At 45.2% G+C, this 24106-nt stretch overlaps 1 protein-coding gene across 1 annotated transcript in view; it reads right to left on the bottom strand.

The window, feature by feature from the left end:
* C7H20orf194 (chromosome 7 C20orf194 homolog) overlaps positions 1–21254 on the bottom strand; it is a 78801-nt gene extending 57547 nt beyond the window's left edge. Inside the window, exons 1-4 of the mRNA XM_030491485.1 lie at positions 21147–21254; positions 9200–9279; positions 2394–2513; positions 1472–1596 (exon numbers count right to left, since the gene is read on the bottom strand). Coding sequence (XP_030347345.1) covers positions 1472–1596; positions 2394–2513; positions 9200–9279; positions 21147–21232 — 411 coding nt within the window. The 5' untranslated portion in view covers positions 21233–21254. The remainder of the gene's footprint in view (positions 1–1471; positions 1597–2393; positions 2514–9199; positions 9280–21146) is intronic.
* Between the last annotated feature and the right edge of the window lie 2852 nt (positions 21255–24106).

Below are 24106 nucleotides of genomic sequence, written 5' to 3'. Positions count from 1 at the left end.
GAAGGATGCCCCATCCCTGGCAGTGTTCAAGGCCAGGTTGGACACAGGGGCTTGGAGCAACCTGCTCTAGTGGAAGGTGTCCCTGCTCATGGCAGGGAAGTTGGAACTGGATGAGCTTTAAAGTCCAACACAAGCCATTCTGTGATTCTATGATATTAGGACAGCGAGGTAATGGAGCAGATAGCCAAAAGTTCTGCAGCCAAAAGAAGTTCTACAGTCATCATCCGTGGATGATTTCAATATCCAGCTGCAAGAAAACTCAAGTGACATGATCTGACCTCAGGGTTGGACAGGATGATCTCCAGATGTCCCTTCTAACCTCAATTATTTCATAATTCTGTGATCTAAACTATCAAACAGCCACATAAGAGACACAATCAATCTACCACAAACCCCATTACTTTCAAGCTAGAAACTCAAAGGAACAAAAGGTTTCTCTCCCTGACCACCCCATTCATTCTTCCAGCAGCTTCACTCCCTAACCCACTCCCTTCAGAAACTGAGAAAAGAAACTACATAGACTGAACAGGGGGGGAAGCTTCCCATGATGGCATTTAGGAAGAAGCATCTCCAGTCTCAACTAGAGTAAAAAGGTTCTTATTCTACACCTAGATAGAGAGTATTTTCACTTCTTGCTCCTCTGACAGTGCTTGACTATGATGAACAGACCTTTTCTAAGAATACCTTGGCTTTTAACTGCAAGATGAAACGCATCACTCCCATGGTGCAGTGAAAGTAAGGTTAATAGCTCTTGAAAGGAAGAGTTGAAAGTTAAAATGAAAGTATATAATAAAGTTTCTTGATTTTAAATGGCTTACTAAGCCAATCTTTTCTAATATTCTACAACCGATTCAGGTTAGATATAAGGAAGAAGTTCTTTACTGTGAGGGTGCTGAGGCCCTGGCATAGGGTGCCAAAAGAAGTGGTGAATGCTCCATCCCTGGCAGTGTTCAAGGCCAGGCTGGACAGAGCCTTAGGCAACAGTCTAGGGTGAGGTGTCCCTGCCCATGGCAGGGGGATTGGAACTGCATGATCTTAAGGTCCTTTCCAACCCAAACCATTCTAGGATTCTATGAACTATTGGCAAACACCACATTAAAACACTACTTTGGTAGCAAACAAGGCCATCATTGGAAATCTCACTGTCAACTGTAATACTTGATTCTGAGTCTGCATTTCTCACAACCCACATGTTTTTCCTCATTAAAAGATCATTGACTCATGTCAAAACAATAGTAATTAGTGGGCGAGGGGAGCAATTTGTCTTCATGCTCCAACAAACAGAGAGTATTAAAAACATATTCTTCTAGCACACATTAGCAAAATTATTAATATCCATTAATACACAGATCACTCCCCTGCTGAGTATGCAAAAGAAGAAAGCAAGCATTCTGGAAGGAATGTTACAATGAAGTTGCACTGTGAATATCAATTCATTAGCAAATCTCATCTGTATTCATGTTGCACTTACCTCATTTTCAGTTAGACAGTGAAAATGCAAGTTCCTCCAGTATGCCACATATGGCAGAAGATGATTATAATTCACAGGGTTACAGTACAGATGGACACTGTCAGGCTTTATTAATATGATTATATCTGCAACAAGCAGAAGCAATATTATTCCAGCATCAAGACTCCATCAACAGAATTGGATGGGCATTAAAAAACCCCTCACAGAAACTGGATAGAAAACATTTCTCCTATGCTGTATCTCACTAAAAGAAAATGGTTTGACTATTTGAACACACCATCATTCCCCACATCTCTACAAAAAGAACAAGAAACAGTTGGCAGCCACATACAGTTCTAAGCACAATGATACTTCTCACTGTTTTGAACAATTGTGGGTTTATTCTGAAGTCTTGCACAGAACTTGCATCAGCCTCTCCTTTGAAAAGCCAAGAGTGTCAGTGAGGAGTCTTGAAACAGCACTTACACAACTGGAAACTAGAGCTGCTCTTGCCTGATATTACATCAGGTTACTCCAACTAAAACTAGCATTAGAGCCTGTGGGGTAGATATTCAAGGTTTCATGTAAGGGAATAATCATCTATGATCATGGTGATTGCCACCTTCCAAATGATACAGAAGTGGAGTTGATAAAGTATAAAAGAGCTCAAGTAGTTTAGAACTCCAGTGGTGTGATCACACAGTCATTGCCAACACGTGTACATGTATACCATGACTGAACTAGGACTCTTCATCATGGGCTGAATTTGGTTAGATTTAGAACATTTGGGGGAACATGTTTAAAACCAAAAGTTCTTCAGCAGCATTTTTTTCAGATGTATATATACAATTAGAGATTTGTTGACTTCTTTTTGGCTCTGCCCCTGCTTCTGCTCACCCTCCCTCCAGGAAGACTGAAGAATAGGTCTGAGTATGTTACTCACCATCCAGAACTTCTTCAGGAAAGTCAGTTCTTTCAAAGTCGTTGTTATTCTGGTTATACAAGCCAAAAAGCAGATAGTTTGCCAGTTCCCTGCAACCCTCATTGTATCGGCTATCGATTCCTGCAAAAGCAAAACCATGTGAAGTGTTACGTGTCCCAATTACACCTGAGAAGGTTTAATTCCTTAACAAAAAAACCTTTAAAACAGGAGTATTAACTCAACTCCTTCACATAGTCAATGGGAACTTAGCCCTTTGGACATACTGGGAAAAGAGGGTAAGGGAAAAAGGAGTTGTTGCAAGTTCATTGCCACACACTGACATTCCATTCTTAACCCAAATCCATTGGCATTGCTTAAAAAATGAAGTCTAGTGTTCTGCCGTGCTCTGCATCAACTAAAGTTCCATTTTATCTCATCATTCAAACTTCAACATCTGTCTGGGTGCAGCATGCATTGTAATTAAGATGTTCTTGATTGAAGCTTCCTAACAAACTAATCCTGTGACCTAAATCTCCTGCTTTGGAATACATGATTAAACACTATCTTATCAGTATTAGAGTGCAATCCCTGAGCCACCAGAAAGCCAGTGAGGACTTCTAATAAATGATGAACAGGTATTCTGATAAAACATATGGTATACGAGCAGCTTCCAAGGGAAGCCTTTTCTGGGCCTTGGGAATATCAAATTAAAACATGTGGAGAACTGGAGCGTGAAGAGATAGAAAACAAATACAGGAAGAAAGGAAGCACGCCACAAAAAAAGAAGGATATGGAGCTGTTGGAGCAAGTCCAGAGGAGGCCACGAGGATGATCAGGGGCTGGAGCACCTCCTGTATGGAGACAGGCTGAGAACATTGGGGCTGTTGAGCCTGGAGAAGAGAAGCTGCGTGGAGACCTCAGAGCAGCTTCCAGTGTCTGAAGGGGGCTACAAGGATGCTGCAGAGGGACTCTTCATCAGGGACTGGAGTGATAGGACAAGGGGTGATGGGTTCAAACTGAAACAGGGGAAGTTCAGGTTGGATATAAGGGAGAAGTTCTTCCCTGTGAGGGTGCTGAGGCGCTGGCACAGGGTGCCCAGAGAAGTGGTAAATGCTCCATCCCTGGCAGTGTTCAAGACCAGATTGGACAGAGCCTTGAATGATATGTTCTAGGGTGAGGCACCCCTGCCCATGGCAGGGTGTTGGAACTGCATGACTTTAAGGTCCTTTCCAACCCAAACTATTCTATGATCCTATGATTTAGGAAGTATTTTCTTCATTCTGGAAGACAGCCACAATTCCTAAACCTACTGGAATAAATGAAGCTTTCTCCGCAAGTAAAACTATGCACAAAGCAGCATCCTTAACATTTACCCTTGACAGAGGCCACCGGTCTCGACTGCTTCAAACTATCTTATAAACAGTAACGTCAAGTTTTCCTACCAAGTTGTATGAAGATACAGTTGGATGGTGGCCAACAAGTTAAGGTCTGTTTCCATTGTCCAAAGGAAGATCAGTACATTGATAATGTAATAACACAGCCTGAATGTCTGGGTATCAGGACGTGCATCGGAAACGAAACTACTTAAGAGTCACCTAAACTTAGCAGAAGCTGGAACAAATGATATTCCTTGATTTATGTTATCTTTCAGCTTTAAGGTACTAACCAGACGCCATGTCTGCATCCAGCTACGGAATCCCACATCTTAATGAACTCCATTGCTTGTTTAGTAACTGGCCTTTGGGTAGCTCATGTATACTCCAAGGTATCAATACATGGTGTGAGGCTACAGAAGAGACAACTTCAACCACCCTAACTTCTAGCATGGACCTTCCATTCATATATATACATCCTTGGGGCATGCTTTAAAACAAGTCACAATTCTGTGTGTTCAGAGGCATCCCTTGACAAAAGGAGCACCAAGAGCCTCAGCAGCCCACCTGCAACGCAGGTCATGGCATCAGTAAGACTCAACTAAAGAGTGCTCAGACCCTGACACTCATTTTCAACCCCTGTTGCAATGTTCTGCCTTTGTTGTGCCAGTAATATTCTGCATAACCACAATAACCTGGATCTGGGAACGTGAAAGCTGGGGCTGGAATATAATCTAGAATACAATGGGACTCAATGCACCAACACTAGTGCTAAAGCTCCTGTCTCTAGGTGGTATTTTAGTCACAATCAAGTGTGGAGACTCCATTCTTCCAGGAAGCAACTGCCCCATTGTTCCAGGGAACTCCATTTAAACATTTAATCATTTATTATCCATTCAACCAATCTCCTCGAAATCAGCTCAAGCCTTAGAAAGCAGCACACACAATGTCCTGAAGATAATCTGGTTTACTGATTACTTGCTTAACTGAGGCAACTTTTGAAGGCAGATGAGCATGTAATCTGGCACAAAGGAGGAGTGAGAATAGTCCCCTTCAGTGGCAGCAAGGTGTTAGACCAATCACAGAATCCATCAATCCCAGGTGGCAATGGACTTCAAGGATCATTTGGTCCAACCTTCTTATGCAAAGCATAACCTAGACTAGATGTCCCAGCACCCTGTCCAGCCCAGCCTTAACAGTGTCCAATGCTGGGGAGTCACCACTTCCCTGGGGAGATTATTCCAATGGTTGATTGCTCTCAGTGTGAAACATTTTCCTCTTGTGCCCAGTCAGAATCTCCCCAGGAATAACTTGTGCCCATCACCCCTTGTCTTCCCTATGTGACTCCTGTAAAAACGGAGTCTCTGTCTTCTTTGTAGCCACCCTTTAAATACTGGAAGATGGTGATAAAGTCACCCTTGAGCCTTCTTTTCCCTTTAGCTTACCATGAAAGCATTAACTGTGAAGAATACTTGGTTTGCGTAGGTTTTGTTGGTTGGGTTTTTAAGTATCCAGTACAGAAGCTTTCATACTGAGGCTTTAATACTATCCTACAGAAACCTATGGAGTTAAATGAACAGATACAGTCAGTGGAAAATAAACAGGAAATGAAACAATGACAAAGATAAGATACCCCCAGAAGCATATCAGGAGTCCTCCACGGAACAATGGGGAAGGAATTAATGAGGAAACCCCCACGCCTGGCTCCAGCTGAGCCTGGAGTTTAGTAACTCCCAGCCTGTTCCCAACTCACCACAAGGGTTTAGGGAGACAGTGACTCAGCCCAAGAGCTCGCTGCTGCCCAAAGAGCCATTCCCGCTCCTTCTCCCAGAGTCAGGGCTCATCCAACCTGATTCAGTTTGCTAAACTGGCAGGAAATGAGTTTGGCCAAACATAGGGAGGGGGGAAAGAAATCTTGTCTGCTCAGTAAGATGAAGCAGATGCAAGATATCAACCACCAGCACTGATGTAAAATGCATGTGGGGAGGAAAGAGAGGAAAGGAGCGGTCTAAGGGCAGGCTGAGACTCCCCTTTGGCACAGCAAGAAGTATTCAGCTTGGTCATACCTCATGCCTGAGATTTCACAGCTGCTAAGCTGACATAACCACAGCCTGCAGGTAAAAAGTCCTGCTTTTTCTCCCAGCCAAACACTCCTGACATGTCCTTGTGTATGGAAACAATGAACAGTTGTTCCATAACACATTGAACAGCCACGTGAGCTCCAGGGACAGCAGGGAGACAGCAGGACGGTGAGGCTGGAGAATGGACACATCACCTTTAGAGCCTGGCCCCAAATCCAACATGCAATTATGGAACTGCCATCAGAAGTGACAGACAAGGGGAATGGCTTTAACCTGCCAGAGGGGAGATTGAGATGAGCTCTGAGGCAGAAGCTCTTCCCTGTGAGGGTGCTGAGGCGCTGGCACAGGGTGCCCAGAGAAGCTGTGGCTGCCCCATCCCTGGCAGTGTTCAAGGCCAGGTTGGACACAGGGGCTTGGAGCAACCTGCTCTAGTGGAAGGTGTCCCTGCCCGTGGCAGGGGGTTGGAACTGGATGAGCTTTAAGGTCCCTTCCAACCCAAACCAGTTTGCCATTCTATGATTCTAAGTGGCACAGTAGGCACTAACATAGTCTCTGTTTGGAAAGGGAATGGGATGAACAATCAGTGCAATGTACTAAATGCTGGTGAGGTTTTTCCCAGATCCTCAGAGCAAGAGCTCTGTGTGGGATGGATATAATGGAGGGGAAAAACCCAAAAAGATATCTAACGAAGTAGTCATGCTTGAACAGAAGATGAAGATTTATGGGTAAAGCCTCTAACGTGTTCCTATCCTCTTCAGGGAGGATAAAAGGTAAATATCAATACTTAGTCCATTCTCAACTCTCTTTTCAATCTCACAATGCTGTTTTCAGTTTCAATATAAATATTAATCTCCTTGAGGCAAAGCTATAGAAGTTTATATTGTTAAATAAAAGTTAGGGTGAGGGAAATGCATTAACTCTTAGTCATTAAAGACAGTCAAGTGAAATCGAACATGCACTGACTGTATAAAACCACAATTATGGATATGTTTCCCATACAAGTCAACAGGACTAAAAACATAAGACTACATATTTTTTGTCACCTGAAGGTTGCATATGAAGACAGATTTAACACATTTGTAACAGTGACATGCCTGCTTAATCAGAAGTTAAGCTAAAAATCCTGCTGGCTACATTAGACAGGTCAGATTAGACAACAACGGTCCCTTTATGGGTGCTCAAAGAGATTAGTGCAAAGCACAAGACTAATAACAAAACACACTTCCTATATTTCCATAGCAGAAATGCTTTTTTATTAAGAGCTATGGTCTTATGCATGGACTTAAACACTCCACATTACACTGTGGATTACACAAAGCAGTTCCTTTCACCTGTAATGCTTTCCCAGAGCTGTACAATGTTTTGAGTGACTGTTCTTTGCTTGGGACTTACTGCAGCTTCAGAGTTAACAACAGTAGTCAAGAAACACCATGGTATCAATGGTGAGATGGCACAACTTGATGTATTTCATGTAATTCATCTAGCACCAAAGGCAAAACCCAAATATGCTATTTCTGTATCAGCATCAGCGTGGCAGCAGGACCAGGGCAGGGATTGTCCCCCTGTGCTGGGCACTGGTGAGGCTGCACCTCAAATCCTGCGTTCAGCTCTGGGCCCTCACTACAGGAGAGACATTGAGGTGCTGGAGCGGGGCCAGAGAAGGGCACCGGAGCTGGTGCAGGGCCTGGAGCACAAGTGTGATGAGGAACGGCTGAGGGACCTGGGGGGTTTAGTCTGGAGAAGAGAAGGCTCAGGGGGGACCTTCTCGCTCTCTGCAACTGCCTGACAGGAGGATGGAGCCAGGAAGGGGCTGGTCTCTGCTCCCAAGGAACAAGGGATGGGACAAGAGGAAACAGCCTCAAGCTGCACCAGGGGAGGTTTAGATGGAGCTGAGGAACAATTCCTTTTCCAGAGGGTGCTCAGGCATTGGAACAGGCTGCCCAGGGCAGTGCTGGAGTCACCATCCCTGCAAGTGTTCCTACAACGTACAGACAAGGTCCTCAGTGCCATGGGTTAGCGGTGGCCTTCGCAATGCTGGGGTAAAGGTTGGACTTGATGATCTTAAAGGTCTTTTCCAAATGAGTGGATTCTATGATTCTACTTTATCCTGCATGATTAAGTTTCCTTGGAAGGTTGACACAGTGACCTTAGAGACCTTCTAGTTATAAAGTTACTCATAAGCTGAAGACTTTTAAACTCTTACCCTGGAGAATGTGGGATAGGGAGAGTCACGTTACACAGTTAACACTGACTGAAGGAGAACTAGGTTATACACATTTACAACTTCTTTGTGGTTCAGTAAATGAGCTTCTTCAAGTATTCTTGCTGCATCATTAAAGAGATAACAAAAAACCAAACACCCTAAAAAAACAAGCTGTTGTATAATTTCTTAATGTAAGCTCAATACTACCCACTTTAGGTCTACACTAGATTTCTCCATCTTTAACTGTAATACATTATTTAAACAATCACTGCTTAGTCCTTTTCTCTAAGGAATTTCAATCATCATTCCTTAATTTATGCTTTAATATCTTGATACTGATTATACAAGAAGAAGCAAGAGTCAATGTGACATACAGAAATGACATTAAAACAGCACAAAACCCCCTATTACTTCCCTAGAGGATATTTGCACATGCAGCTGTATCTCATATTGCCCTTTCCCCCCCAACCCCAGCAGAAACAAAGCACTGAAACCACATAAATGCTCTATACATGCCACCATTTCACTCATAACTGCTTCCCAGGTTTGTCATGTGACTCTTCAAATGCATTTTGAGTTACTGAGGCAAGATGTCCCTCCCCTAAATTCAAGGTTTATTAATTCTACCAGTTTTCCGATTAGTCCCCTCTTCTCTCAGTGACCACCTCACTCTGCACATCACAATCCCTTCCCTTGGTGCTCCTCTGGCTCTTCTCCACTCCCTTAACCTCAGCATCTTCTAATCCTTTCCACTTCCCTGCCTCCATAGGGAAACCAGCTGCAACACAAGCGCCTTCAGCCTTGAGCTTTTATGCCAAGCACCAGCTAGAAAGCAAACACTGCCTAAACTGCTGAATGTTTACTCCAAATAGATATGGATTAAATTCTCTCCATCTCTCCTTCAATTTAGAGATTAAGAAAGATTCGCCAGCCACTGAATTTTCACAAGGCTTCATAATGTTGATGTTATTACCATTGTAGCAAGTCTGCCTGAAATTAGTAAATTGGCTTAAGAATTATTTAGAGTGTGACAATCCAATAGCTGCCCATTCACTGAGAAACAAAGCTGGGCCTTGGGAAAAGAAGGAGATGATCTTCATCTTTCTGAAACTCGTGGTATCTTTACCAATATAGTGAGAATAAAAGGGGAGAAAGAAAAGTAAAACTAACCTAAAATGCAGAGGATTCCATCAGGTTGAGATTTGCTGCTCTGTGTCAAGATGCTCTGAATGTTTCGAAGGCGGCTGCAGCTGAAAAACAAAGAGAATTCAAGCTTCAGGTCAATGCTTTGAAGTGCTCAAGTTTGGTAGGTTAAAGAGTTGACCTTGCTTTTTTTCTTCAACACACTTCAACTTGGGTATCTTCAGTTTGAAATACATTTAGACACCATAGCAAATCATCTCCACATTACTTCTTTTTGTCCACTAAAAGAGGAAATAAAAAGCCCTGAAAGACTAGAACCTGTAACTGTCCCTTCAAGCCAAGTGCCCTGTTCATATCTAACCTTTATCAAAAGTTTCCTCTCATCAAGCCAGCAACGTTCCTTTCTCTATGAGAGAAGCAAAGCAACATGGGGTAGGTGATGCCCAAGCAGAAAGTTGACAAGAGACTGAGCAGCTCCTACACCCCAAGAGGAGTTTCCAAAAGATCAGTTTCAGCACCATCAGACCACTTCCACCGTGTGTAACTATGTAATACAGTCACATTCCAGGCAAGAGCAAAGTGAAAAGCAGGATATTCATATAGGGGAGAAGGGGAAAAGGCACAGAGAACTTTGCCTGCACTTGCAAACCTGCAGGGTCTCACCCACATCCTCACTTCCTAAAGCCTCTATGGTGGCCCAGTGATGCTTTTGCTTACCAGTATGATGAAGACTCAAACAGGTCACCCTGTCATTGCCACAAGCATATACATAAATGCAGAACCAAGGGAACTTTCAGACAGAAAAGAGAAAGCAATTTTAGCAAACGCCCTGAGACACAGCTCCTGACCAGGGGATTTCCTCTTCTATTTAAGCTTCAGGTGCTGCAGTTATTCCTTGCATCTGGCATTACTCTCTAGAACTTTATTTAGTCCATAATGGAAAAACACAGAGCAAATACTCCCATTTAACATAACAAAAGCTGAACTCCAGGAGAGCTGAGCACCTTTTAAGAAAGATTATTTTTCTGCAAGGCAAATAAACAAACTGAACTTGTGGGTTTCTGGTCAGAAGTTAAACCACAGCTCAAAACAACTCTACATAAATAACACAATGAAATCATAAAATTTTAATCATAACTTTAAAACATAACATTTACGGTGAGGCGCTGGCACAGGGTGCCCAGAGAAGCTGTGGCTGCCCCATCCCTGGCAGTGTTCAAGGCCAGGCTGGACACAGGGGCTTGGAGCAACCTGCTCTAGTGGAAGGTGTCCCTGCCCGTGGCAGGGGGTTGGAACTGGATGAGCTTTAAGCTCCCTTCCAACACAAACCACTCTGGGATTCCATGACATATCTAGATAATTTTCCTATGATGCATGTTACCTCTCTCATGTATTATTTCTGTATTAAATCCATGATATTTTTTTAAAACGAACAGTCAGAGGAAATTATAAGCCTAAAGTATAATCTTCAGTAACAATCTACATTAAAAAAAAATGAAACAATATCAAATCTTGCCAGGATTGTCATCATAAAACGAATTGCTGATTATATAAAGTTAAATTCAGTTGGCCAGTATGCATCTTTAAGTCAGGCAAAACATTCAGCTACAACAACCAGACAGAGAGCAACATAATTTGTGCTTCCAGGCAACGTTTTGTGAGTTTGTGTTAATACAGAAAGAAGGCAAGAAATTTCCCTGCTGATATCACTATCTTTTCTTGTTATGGTCTTGTTTATATAACTAAGAGCTGTTCAGCTCTAAGAAACAAATGTCTCTTACAGAAACACTTAAACAGAGCTAAATTTATGATCAGCTCGAACAAACAATGAGTATTCTTATTTTCATAGCTAAGCCATGGAAAAAGCAAATCAATCTTGTCAGTGATGCTACAATGATCATGCTCTACTTTCTCTGAAAGACTGAATGAACCCCAAAGGTTTCCACTATAGCTCATCTAAGCACAGTTTGAACTCCCACTGTAAAAGACAGACAACATTTGAAGATGCTTTCATAGGAAGTACAAAATCAGGACAAACCACTCCAGGTTTTTAGATTGCCTACTTGAGGTTTGAATCCCTCAATTCTTCTTTTTGCCTGAAATTTCCCAATTCATATTCCATGCTGTACTGTATCACAGTCCATTGTATCTGTGAATAGATATTTTGATCCAGTCTTACATACAGAAACAGAAATGAAAGACACAGATGATGGTTGACAAGAAAGGCTTTGGACAAGGGCCTGTAGGGACAGGACAAGGGGAATGGCTTTAACCTGCCAGAAGGGAGATTGAGATGAGCTCTTAGGCAGAAGCTCTTCCCTGTGAGGGTGCTGAGGCGCTGGCACAGAGTGCCCAGAGAAGCTGTGGCTGCCCCATCCCTGGCAGTGTTCAAGGCCAGGTTGGACACAGGGGCTTGGAGCAACCTGCTCTAGTGGAAGGTGTCCCTGCCCGTGGCAGAGGTTGGAGCTGGATGAGCTTTAAGCTCCCTTCCAACACAAACTATTCCTCCTTGTCCTGTCCCTACAGGCCCTTGTCAAAAGAATGATTGAATGATTCTGTGATTAAGACACCAATTCAGGTACTATCAGACGTTGGTTCCCATGTAGGTGATGCTATGAAGGCTGTGAAAGAAACATTCAACTTCATGCTGCACATTTTAGCATCTTTAAATATTAGTTCTTTAAGACCTAACCAAAGCCTAACTCCCACAGCTATCCAAACTTGAGGTTTTGTATCTTATTCCAGAAGATTTCTGTCCCATCATTAAACAGGACTCCAGACTAGCCAGGCGAGAGATGATCCGCCACAGCAAGCAAGATCAAGAGCAGAAAAACTTGCTAGACTCTTCACTGTGGGTACAAACAAATCTGATTTATTTCATTTTTCCATATGCAAACAGATCCACAGTTATTTAAGGATCAGATGTTGGCAAGTAAAACTGCTACAGCCTCTGTAAAACACATGAAATGGAAGCAGCTTTATGTGTAGAGCTCGGATGAGAACAAAAATGCTTCTCAACCTCCCTGCACAGTTCTATTCAAGGGAAGATCACACTCCTACAACTATCTGAAGGACAGACTGAGATGACTGTGCCAAAGCACGTCCAAGAACATCTCCTGTGACACAGCAAGCAGAGTTTTATTAAAACATTTACCATATCAGAGGATGCATCTTCCTGCTACTGCTCAGAGAGTGAAAAGAAACTGTCATCAGAAAAAAAATATCATGAATGATTTAAGGGTAAAGGCATGAGAGGTAGATTTTCATTCAGCTCCTCTCAGGATGCAAAAATCCCTTTACAACTTGTGTTCGACTTCACTCTCTAGGCATATTTAAGTTATTCTCCAGCCAAAGACAGGTTCTGCTGGATTGCAAAGTGTTTTTAAAACCTCTTGTGCATTATAAACACTGCATGAATATACACTTTCATATTGCTATCATTCCTCCCCCCTTACTTATCACTATTAAAAGAAAGGAACAGTTAGAACTCAATTTGAGAAAGAACAAGTACAGAAACTCCTTGTAAGAAATTCATGGGGAAAGATACTGCCATTTGTTAAAAAACATCATTATATGATACAATGTAAATTATTCCTAAGATCTTTAACTTAACAGCTTCAACAAACGGGTCATCTGATGAAATCTGTTTCTCATTTAAAAGGAAAAGTAGCGTTATGAGCCTGTGCAACAAGACCAGACCAGAGCAAAGCAAAATCCACAAGCTTTTGTCTTCTAGAGCTCTCTGAACGTATTTTCTGATCTGTTGGAGTAAACTCTGGTGGAGAGGAGAAGGGAAGTGGAATTAGGGGAGAAAAGGACTTGCATGCGTGTTCTGGGTCACATATTTCTGTCCCTCCTTAAGTTTTGATTGAAGGTTAGAAATTTTCCTCTCCTAGAACTACTTCCAACATCTTTCACGGACATAACAACTTTGGTGCACCCCTTAAAAAATATATAAAGTTCTGAGATCAAGCTGCTAAGAAATTTCTGCCAAGTGAATTACAGAATCAACTGGGTTGGAAAAGATCTTTAAGATCATGAAGTCCAACCTTTACACCAGCACTGCCAAGGCCACCACTAACCCATGGCACTGAGGCCTCATCTACATGTCTTTTAAACACCTCCAGGAATAGTGACTCCAGCCCTGCCCTGGGCAGCCTGTTCCAATGCCTGAGCACCCTCTGGAAAAGGAATTGTTCCTCAGCTCCATCTAAACCTCCCCTGGGGCAGCTTGAGGCCGTTTCCTCTTGTCCCATCCCTTGTTCCTTGGGAGCAGAGACCAGCCCCCTCCTGGCTCCATCCTCCTGTCAGGCAGTTGCAGAGAGCGATAAGGTCCCCCCTGAGCCTTCTCTTCTCCAGACTAAACCCCCCAGGTCCCTCAGCCATTCCCCATCACTCTTGTGCTCCAGGCCCAGATGAAGTTGAATGTTGGTGCCACATTTCCTTAAGTCCAGCCATAAAAGGAAAAAGCCTGCAGCAAATTCTATATTCATTATTTCATAGTGAGATTTATGACCATAAAGATGTTTATTTCAATCTTAATATTAAACAGCCTTCAGCAGAAGATGTTTCCTTGACTTGTTTAAAGTGGTTTCTGGGAAAGAAATCTTTGGAAAAGCTTCTTCACAGATTAAAATATTTTCAGCATCATTTCCAGTGTGTATAAATCATTATATTCAAAGGCTGACATTAAAAACAGAAGACTTCTGTGGCTGGAGAAAGGCAGCATTCAGAAATAGTGAAGAGAATAATTAGAATTCTTACTACATGCCTTTAAACAATACAGGCTAAGCTGTGGATAAAGTCAGAGGGGGGGAAAAACGGCATTTTCTTGCATTTCACATTAAACAGTCATCTGACAAAAACAAAGCAACTGCCCTGGGAACAAAATTCCATGATTCTTCCCGCCTCCAAATCAAGCACCTCAGCAAGGGCACTGACTTTTTACTCCATTTTATCCCCGAAACACAACTTACAACAGAAACTATGAAGAACAACCTCCACACAATGGCATAACCCAGCTCTCCTGGAAGATGTGGCTCTGCATCCACCACGTCCATCGCCACAAGCACGTTTTATAGTAACTTGCTGCTGAAAAATCCACATTAGTTGTGTTTGAAAACACAGCTGAAGCTCTTCTAATGAAGACCCAAACTCTTGGACTTCAGTGAGACCTGGACAAGACATGAGCTGCATGCTGCTTACCGAAAGAGACAAGCACAGACAATGAGGTTGCATTACAAGTGGATAATAAGTTTAAACAGGTAAAGAGAGAATTTTTCCAGCATGCAATTTGGAACCTAAGATGTGATTTCTACATGGTCTTAAGCCAGTATAAGAGCCCAGAGTGCTGAAAGCAATGGTTCGGCTGCCCCTACAGTCCTGCATCCAGTGCTGGGGCAACAACGCAAGAGGGACGTGGAGCTGCTGGAGTGAGGCCAGAGGAGGCCCCGGAGCTGCTGCGAGGGCTGGAGCAGCTCTGCTCTGGAGCCAGGCTGAGAGAGCTGGGCTGGGGCAGCCTGGAGAAGAGAAGGCTCCTGAAGGGGACACCTTAGAGCAGCTCCAGTGCCTAAAGGGGCTCCAGGAAACCTGGAGAGGGGCTTTGGACAAGGGCCTGGAGGGACAGGACAAGGGGAATGGCTTTAACCTGCCAGAGGGGAGATTGAGATGAGCTCTGAGGCAGAAGCTCTTCCCTGTGAGGGTGCTGAGGCGCTGGCACAGGGTGCCCAGAGAAGCTGTGGCTGCCCCATCCCTGGCAGTGTTCAAGGCCAGGTTGGACACAGGGGCTTGGAGCAACCTGCTCTAGTGGAAGGTGTCCCTGCCCGTGGCAGGGGCTTGGAACTGGCTGAGCTCTAAGCTCCCTTCCAACGCAAACCATTCTGTGATTTTCACTGCCTTTGTATCTGCACTAACAACATAGACTCCTAGAACCAAACACTTTCAAACACCAGCAAGCTGATCCGACTGTCGCTGAAGGCAGGTCAGAAGGCAAAGTCACACTTCATGGTAGCATCTGGCAATAAAGTGTGCTTGGGCCAATGAAGAAACTAGATATTGAGGTACTTGATATTCTGCTCATCTTGGACTAGATCCAAATAAAAGGGGGCAGATAATCGACAATCATTAACTTCTAAGAATTAGAGCTCATCTGTTCGCACATCTTCATATTCATTATGCAAAGTACCTTGCTTTACAACAGGCTGGTCTGTCACAGCTTAGGAACAGACACGGTGCTGCAAGCCATGTGTGTTGGCAAATAACACGCCATTAACGACTGTGCCTTTCTCAATTAAGAATAAATTCGTTTTTACATTATATCCCACAGTATTTTAATGTTCATTTTATTTATGTTTCCACAATGCATTACTTAGTTTCTGCATATAGCGTTGCCAGCATTTAGCCTGCGTGCAAGCTTCCTTTCCTTGACGTTTTTATCCAGCAGCAACGATAGCAGCATTGATCCTGGAGTGATTCCCGATGGATTCCAACAGGCTGGCGCACCATACGGCTGGGATGGCTGCAGCTATGGTTGACAAAGCTGACAAAGGATGTGATTCCACTGTGGTGAGTATGTTTTTGCTTCATATTGGCAGATGTTACGCTCCTCCCCCACAAAGACTCCAGTCCTAAAACCCCACACATGCTGAAGCCTTGAGACACAGCAGTGAACAAGAGCAAAAACCTGGAACAGCCCTGGCCAGCTTGTGCGAACCCTCACATTAACAAGGTTAAACACTGTTTTTTACAGGAAGGACTTGATTTAAGATAAAAAAATTTAAAAATAAATAAAATGGAAAGATAAAAGAGTTTATTTTTTCCCCAAACATCACTTCTTGCTAACTTGCTGCTACCACCATCTGTTTCAACTCTACTCCTAAAAAATCCAGTTTATTTTTCATGCCTTTTATTGACCTCAGTGTTTCTAACAGAGACATTTTTACTGTCTGCTTATATTAGAGGCCAGGATTTCCCAAACTCTGACATTATCACCATCGTAATGTATTTGTGAAAGAGAAGCAAGAAGTCAGACCGAATTCAAGACACTTGGAATTTTATTTTAAAGCAGTTCCTTTGAAATTTACTATCTAGCTTAAACAATAACATACTCGGTTTGGGGTTTGGTTGGTTGGTTGGTTTTTTCCCCTTAGCTCACAAAAATAACTGTTTTACTGCTCACAAAAGACAACAGTATTCACCCACCTTAAAATACATGACAATTTTCCAGCTATTTTCAGGATTTCTCTAAAATGAAATTAGGGACTATAAATAGGAGATATAGCAACTTTAAAAACCACTTAGCATGTTTAGCAACAGTAAGCAGCAAATATTAAAAGTGGACCTAAAGGAAGACATTTCAATGCTGTGTGCATTTTACAGGACTAAATACCTTGCTTCTTGACTTGACAGTAATATTCATCTCTAATTCAGAGACCTCAAAGCACATAGGAACAAGCATGAATCTCTACTTACTAAACACTTGGGACTGCCTGATGCCGTTTGCAAATTACAAGTTTATTCAGGATCTTTGGCACTTCAGCACATCTGAACAGTAGCACTACTAAGGGTGAACATCACTATACATGCTGGTATTTTTATATAACCATGGTGGAGAAAGTGCAGCCCCTCTGCAGACTTGTTTGCTGTAAGCAACTCACAGAATCCCAGAGTGGTTTGTGTTGGAAGGGAGCTTAATGCTCATCCAGTTCCAACCCCCTGCCACAGGCAGGGACACCTTCCACTAGAGCAGGTTGCTCCAAGCCCCTGTGTCCAACCTGGCCTTGAACACTGCCAGGGATGGGGCAGCCACAGCTTCTCTGGGCACCCTGTGCCAGCGCCTCAGCACCCTCACAGGGAAGAGCTTCTGCCTCAGAGCTCATCTCAGTCTCCCCTCTGGCAGGTTAAAGCCATTCCCCTTGGCCTGTCCCTACATGCCTTTGTAAAAATTCCCTCTCCAGATCAGACCAGCTAATGGGCTGGAAATGCGTTATAGAATGGTTCCTCTATGAAATGAAGTTCCTCCATGGATGCAACCAAATGCTAGGTTGCCCATCACCTGCAGGCACATACACACCAGTTATGCCTGCAGCTCTGATGCATTCTCCCACAGGCTGATTTACAAACACCAGGTCTCTATTTTCACTTTCTTAAGTTGCAGCACATTCTTGAGGATACCAACATTATCACCTGAGAAAATATCTGAAGCAGTAGGAAAGACTAGAAGCTCAAGTATAATTATTCTGCTATCAGTCCATCTCTATCAGAAAGACAAAGCAAGCATGTGGCACCTCAGTAGAAATAAGTTAAGCTTCAGTGCCCTAAGACTAAATTGACTTTTAGAGTCCACTGCTGGACCACAATCATTGTGGCCACAAAGCCTGAAGCCAGCAATTCAAGCTAAAGGATCACAAAGGGTAACTCGTGCTGAAGCTCCAGCTGAGTTAACACGATGGCTCTGCTCCTCTCCTTGGTATCTCTTTCTTCCCAAGCACTTATTCTACCTTTCTATTCCTATCAACCATACAGTCCCACATCCCTCTTTTGCCTCAGCCTGGCACTCAACATACTTCTTAAATCCTAACACAGTAGAAACCCATCCATATGTGAGGAATGTGGTTTGATTCTCTTTGTTATCCTCCCATATTTCAGCAAGTTCAATTAGTTCTCTCTTTGCAAGGCTAAAATACAACGTGTTCCTTAAAAATAACTCGGTGAAACTGTGCTCTTACAAAATCCCGAACCTCGGCATAATTACCCAAGGAACACATGGATACAAACCGTTAATCTTTCAACACAGATGTGTCCCTCCATAAAACCGGTTGGGAAACCACAACAATTCCTTCAGCCCTGTAACACCATCCTCCCAAACACACCCCCCCCCCGCAACTGCTCCTCTGAAGCCACAGGAGAAAAGCCACATAATGAACCACAATGTGATTAAAACCAGAATGGGTTAGAGCGCGATAATATTAGGCATGTAGGCAGAGACAACATAAAAATTAACCCAAGTACTCATTTTGTACAGACACAGAGTGAGAATTAATCTGTATGATGTTACCAACGTCAGTAACTAATGAGGATTTGCCGGCTCTGTTTTAAGTGAAGGTAACATAAAATTGGGTGTGTGCACTATGAAACAGCACAGATTTACATTGATTTTAGACAGGGATATATAACAAAAGCATCTAATAGAGTTCAGAAATGCATGTATTCTTAAGGAAAACACTCACCACTAAACACAGACACATGAAACATGACATCACCTCCTAAAAAGGCATCCCCTTTTTGGACAACAAGCATTTCTTAGTTCCCTTTTATTTACTAAAACCATTCTTTCTTGTGTTGCTACAATGCTGAGGATCGCTGTGGTAAATGCCAGCTCCCAACACACCATATGGCAGACCAAAACTCTGAAGCATGTGGAAGAACTCCAAGAATTATCTCTATTCTTTATATAGTCTTCAGAATTTTTCCATTCCTGTTTGGGACTTTGCAGGGGGTGGGGAAAAGACGGCTTGTTTTGTTATAAGTTATTTTTATTAAGTGCCTGCTATCTGCTGACTGCTTGGGAAATTTATTGCAAACACTGGTCTCCCTGCCTCCATTTGGCCCAGAAAATAAAACCACCCTCAAAACTGCACATGAACAAACGTTGAGAAGGAAAAAGAATTAACGGATGACATGCCTCTTGCAAACATGCCAAAGTACAGATGCTGCCTGGATCTCCCAGTGGAGCTCGAAAGCTTGCAGATGTTCACAGAGAGCCTGAATGTTCTCATGTCAACTCTGAAACTGGATCTCAGATTACAAAAATCACTCGTAAAGAGAGAGGATGGAGTGGAAACCATTTTCCTCTTTCAGCTCTTTTTTTTTTTACCATCTTGGTGTTTTGTTACTCATCGTGAATTTATAGATGCTTTTCCGGCTATAAACAGACATTAAGGTCCTTCTAAACAAAATTAATTTATTCAGTGAAAGAAAAATTCTTTGAAAAGGTCACTCTTCCTTCCCTCTTAGGAGCAATTCAGTTCCTAGCTGCAGGCAGAGAAGGAGCACAACCACCACAGGACAGCCATGTTCATGCATTTCAAACAGACGCCCTCCATTTCTCTCTCTCAGCGCTGGATTTCCATTGCACCGGCAGATTGTCTGAGAAGTGTAAATGCTTTTGTTCCCTTCTTAGAGATATATATATATATAAAACCACCTTTATTTTTTGTCTTTTAATTCAAAATCTACAGCAAACATAGACCCACTTTAATACTAGGTAGCTCAGCCAACTGTTTGGCTGCAATTTACATGCAATTCTGCAATTTACATGCAATCTCCCAGTTACTCTGACTTCACACTCGTGAATACTTCCATGTATTGTGCTCTAACTATTGAAAGCAACAAGCACTTCAGTTCCTGAGTTGTTCTTTGTGATATTATAGAATAGAATCATGGAATTGTTTAGGTTGGAAAAGAGCTGAGAGATCATTGAATCCAACCGTTACCCCAGCACTGCCAAAGCCACCACTAAACCGTGTCACTGAGCACCACATTTACACATCTTTTAAATACCTCCAGGGATGGTGACTCCACCACTGGCCTGGGCAGCCTGTTCCAATACCCAAGCACCCTTTGGGGGAAGAAATTGTTCCTAATATCCAATTTAAACCTCCCCTGGTGCAGCTTGAGGCTGTTTCCTCTATTCAGATGCTTCAAATACACACTGTCGCCTAACACACACACACACGCACCTTGAATTTTTAAGAGGAAATAGAGCTCCAGCAACCAAATGACACCTGAGCTGACACCTGAGCTCCCACTGAGCCACCACTCTCATCTAACATGTCCCCACATTCCATCTCTTCATCAGCTCCTTTCCATCTATTTCTGTTGCCTTCTCCACAAGCCACCCAGCAGGTGCCCACACAAACACACTATCTCCTTTCTCTGCATAATCCCTCCATACCTCCCAAATCTCTGCTATCCCTACCCTAAATCAGCATTCCTACCTTTCAAGAGTCCTTTTTTCCCCATTCCCAACGCAGACCCACATCCATCCCCTCCCAAGCCAAAGCCAGGCTTTGCTCCCCACAGTAACACTACCCAAACCCATCTCTCCAGACCAGCCCCTCTTTAAGGTACCCAAACCTCCCTTTTCCTGCAAGCCCCTTGCTCCATCCCAGCCTCCCACACACCCTCCTCCAGCGGGATTCAGGATTCGACAATCCCTACAGCCACAAGGTCAAGCCAGGCCCCTGCTGCCATCCTGTCCAAGCCGTCAACCCCTCTCTCACAGTTGCCCTCTGCAAAATCAGCCTTCCATTGCCCCATCCCTGGCAGTGTTCAAGGCCAGGTTGGATACAGGGGCTTGGAGCAACCTGCTCTAGTGAAAGGTGTCCCTGCCCGTGGCAGGGGCTTGGAACTGGATAAGCTTTAAGGTCCCTTCCAACCCAAACTATTCTATACTTCCCCAGTGATTCCTTCTCCCCATAGCTCCAGCCCCCCATAATACTCCAACCTCCTTAATGCCTCCAAATCCCCCTGCAATACCCCCCAAAACTCCTTAACGCTCCCTGCAAGCCACAAAACCCCTTCTTAATGTCCCGAACCCCTCTATTCGAGCCTACCCCACCACTTCCATAGCCTTTAACCCACTCAACCTTCCCACCAACGCCCTTAACATCCTATTTTCTTCCTCATCTCCACCTCCAGTGCCTGCAGCTCTCTGAATAGCCCATCTTTTCCCCACCAACCCGCTTAACACCCCCGACATCTCCCTCAACACCTCTACATCACCCCCTCAGTGCACCCCAGCACCTTTAATATCCCAACCCCGCTCCATACAGCCCCTTCAACTCCCTCAGCACCCACCACCGCCCGGCCCCACCCCATCAACCCCTTCCATGCAGCCCAAAGCCCGGCCGTCCCCTGACAGCCCCTCCGCTGCCCCCCGCACCCTCGCCGCCCTTCCCCGGCCCCCCGTTACCTGAGGAAGGCGCTGGCGGCGCGGGGTCGTCGCGGCGAGGGGCGCGGGGCCGGCGGGAGGAGCGCGGAGCGGCCGCACAGCGCCATAGCGACAGAGATGCAACGGCGGCAGGAGGGGAGGGAGCCGGCAGCACTGCGGGAGCCGCGCCCCGCCTGGACCGCACCACCGCGTGAAGAGAGGGAGGGGGGACACCGCGGCATACGGCTCGCACTTTGCTACCTGCGCTCTCCGCCTCACCGGCAAAACAGGGTTCAGCGTGAGGTTCTCCGAGTCTTACACGCAGAGAGGATGGAAAGGCTTCTACCGCAGACTATAGCTGGGTGCAAACACAGCGGGGGACACGGGTGGGTCCCCCTCTGTGAGGAGTGGGCTCGTCCAACTCCTGCCTCCGTGCACACACCCCCTCGCAGCGCTCGTTCCAACACTCCCTTCACCTCCCCCCCACAGCCGCTCATGGGCGCGGCCAACCCCACCACAGCCCCCCCTCCGCCGTGGAGTGGGCTCGTCCGAGCCCCCCCGAGGCCCGTGGGGTGATGTGGCGCGGACCCCATGGACCCCCCCAGACCCTCAGAGCCCCTATGGGGTGATGTGACATGGACCCCCCCTCAGCCCCATGGGGTGCTGTGCCCTGGTCTCCCCCAAACTCCCTACAGCACCCCAGTGTGCCCCCCAGCACTGCTTCCTCTATGTAAACCCATCCCAAATTACCATTCCCTGCATCCTTGTACCCCAAAATCACTGCATCCCATCCAGGCACCCCTCTGAGACAAATCACCAGCACCCCTGCTGCCACGCATGGTCCCTCTCTTGTTAGCCACCACCCCAAATAAGCCCTCTTTCCAACCGGCACCCATTTGCACATCACTCCGCTCTGTGCTGGCCATGTCCTGGTATGGGCATAACCTGGACATCTTCTATTTACTTAACACCAGAAATTTGGGGTGGAAGAGGAGTAGAGCCTGTCTTATTCTGCCCCGTCTTGCCCCATTTTGCCCTGCTCGGATGTGCCAGCCTCGCCACTGGCTCTGGATTTTGACATTCCTTCACCAGTCTTTCCCATTTTACTGGTTTTGCTTTTTACCACCGTCCCCTTGGGCCTGTGTGTTGCATCACAGAACTATGGAATCAACCAGGTTGGAAAAGACCTTTAAGATCATCAAGTCCAACCTTTACCCATGGCACTAAGGGCCCCATCTACATGTCTTTTAAATACCTCCAGGGATGGTGACTCCAGCCCTGCCCTGGGCAGCCTATTCCAGTGCCTGAGCACCCTCTGGGGAAGGAATTGTTCCTCAGCTCCATCTAAACCTGCCCTGGGGCAGCTTGAGGCCGTTTCCTCTTGTCCCATCCCTTGTTCCTTGGGAGCAGAGACCAGCCCCCTCCTGGCTCCATCCTCCTGTCAGGCAGTTGCAGAGAGCGAGAAGGTCCCCCCTGAGCCTTCTCTTCTCCAGACTAAACCCCCCAGGTCCCTCAGCCGTTCCTCATCACACTTGTGCTCCAGGCCCTGCACCAGCTCCGGTGCCCTTCTCTGGCCCCGCTCCAGCACCTCAATGTCTCTCTTGTCCTGTCATTGCTATAAACCCCTAAACCAGCACACCCAGCTGCCAGCACCATGATAGTGGAGCAGGGACTTTAGGTCCTGCACACAAACATCTCTGAGTATCTGTGATTAAAGGACTGAGGTCAACATGATGCAGGGAAGGATCTGGAGCAGGGATTTAATGAACCGTGCAGGGACACATGGCCTGAAACCAATTAATCACGGGGAACACATCCTTCTCCTCCTGCAATCTCCATCCTCACCATCACAGCCCAGAGGAAGGAAACATGCTCAATGGCATCCCTGGCTGTGGCAGGGGGTTGGAACTAGATGAGCTGTAAGGTTCCTTCCAACGCAAACCATTCTGTGATTCTATGGCACGACAAGCAGCTGAGTAAGCATTAAAGGAAGCCAAATTTGCTGTTATCGCTCTCATCCCCCCATGTGGTCCTTTTTTCCTGCACAGAAAATCCCCTGTTAATCTGCAATGCCAAGCTCTCTGCAACCATTTCCATTCTCTTTAATCCCACTGGCTCCTCATCCCTGGTGGAAAGTGAGATAAAACCATTCATCTTATTTTAATGACCTAATATTTGCCAAAAGCAGCGCCAAGCCCTGAATCTGCAGCCTTTGGGTGTGATGGAGACATGGGATGCTAAAAGCAAACTCCTTTTTGCTTTGCAGTGGACCCCAGTGCAAAAGAGGGGCACATGGGGAGATGAGGGGCTCTCACAGACACCTCGCTTTCAACTCGGTGCAGGTGAGAACACATTCCAAATTGTTATTTTTCCCCAAAAAAACCAAATTGGACTTTGCTCACTGCAGCAGAGCACAGAAGACAAGATAAATATGCCAAGCCATGACCCAGCTGCCCTGGGGCAACCAGGAAGTGTTTTAGCTGTCCTCACGGATAAACTGAGATGGGTTTGATGGACAGACGTCCCTCAACCATGGGTTGTTCCACCCAGCGCCATCCCATGTGCTGAGGCAGTTGGAACCGTCTTGATCCCAAGCTCTCGCTATTTTCTGAGCCCCTGGACGTGCTTTGGAATGAGCTTGCTAAGGCAACACCAGCAATGGGAATTGAAGCACTGAAAGGAACAGCAGAGACCTTTGGTATTTGCCAGCATTGCAGAAACCCCTCGGCTTCCCTCCACAAAGCCCCTAACACTCACCTCTCCTGCCTCTCTTGTTGGATGCTCAATGGGACAGTCTCCTGCAGAGCTCCTGCTGGTTGCCCCCATCCCAGCCCATGGACCATCAGCCTCTAAAAGCCTTTCCCAGGCTCCCCCTGCATCCAGTGCTCACGTAAAGAAGGGGACATGTCCTAGCAGCGCATCCTTGCTGTCCTTTCCCTGCAGCAAGCGCCATCCTTAATATTTGATTGCTGTGTTGGCTCCTTCTGCCTGCTCTTTGGGAT

The sequence above is a fragment of the Strigops habroptila genome, chromosome 7 (assembly GCF_004027225.2).
Source record: "Strigops habroptila isolate Jane chromosome 7, bStrHab1.2.pri, whole genome shotgun sequence".
NCBI lineage: Eukaryota > Metazoa > Chordata > Aves > Psittaciformes > Psittacidae > Strigops > Strigops habroptila.
Note: the sequence above shows the minus strand (reverse complement) of the source record. Positions and strands in the feature narration are given on the sequence as shown.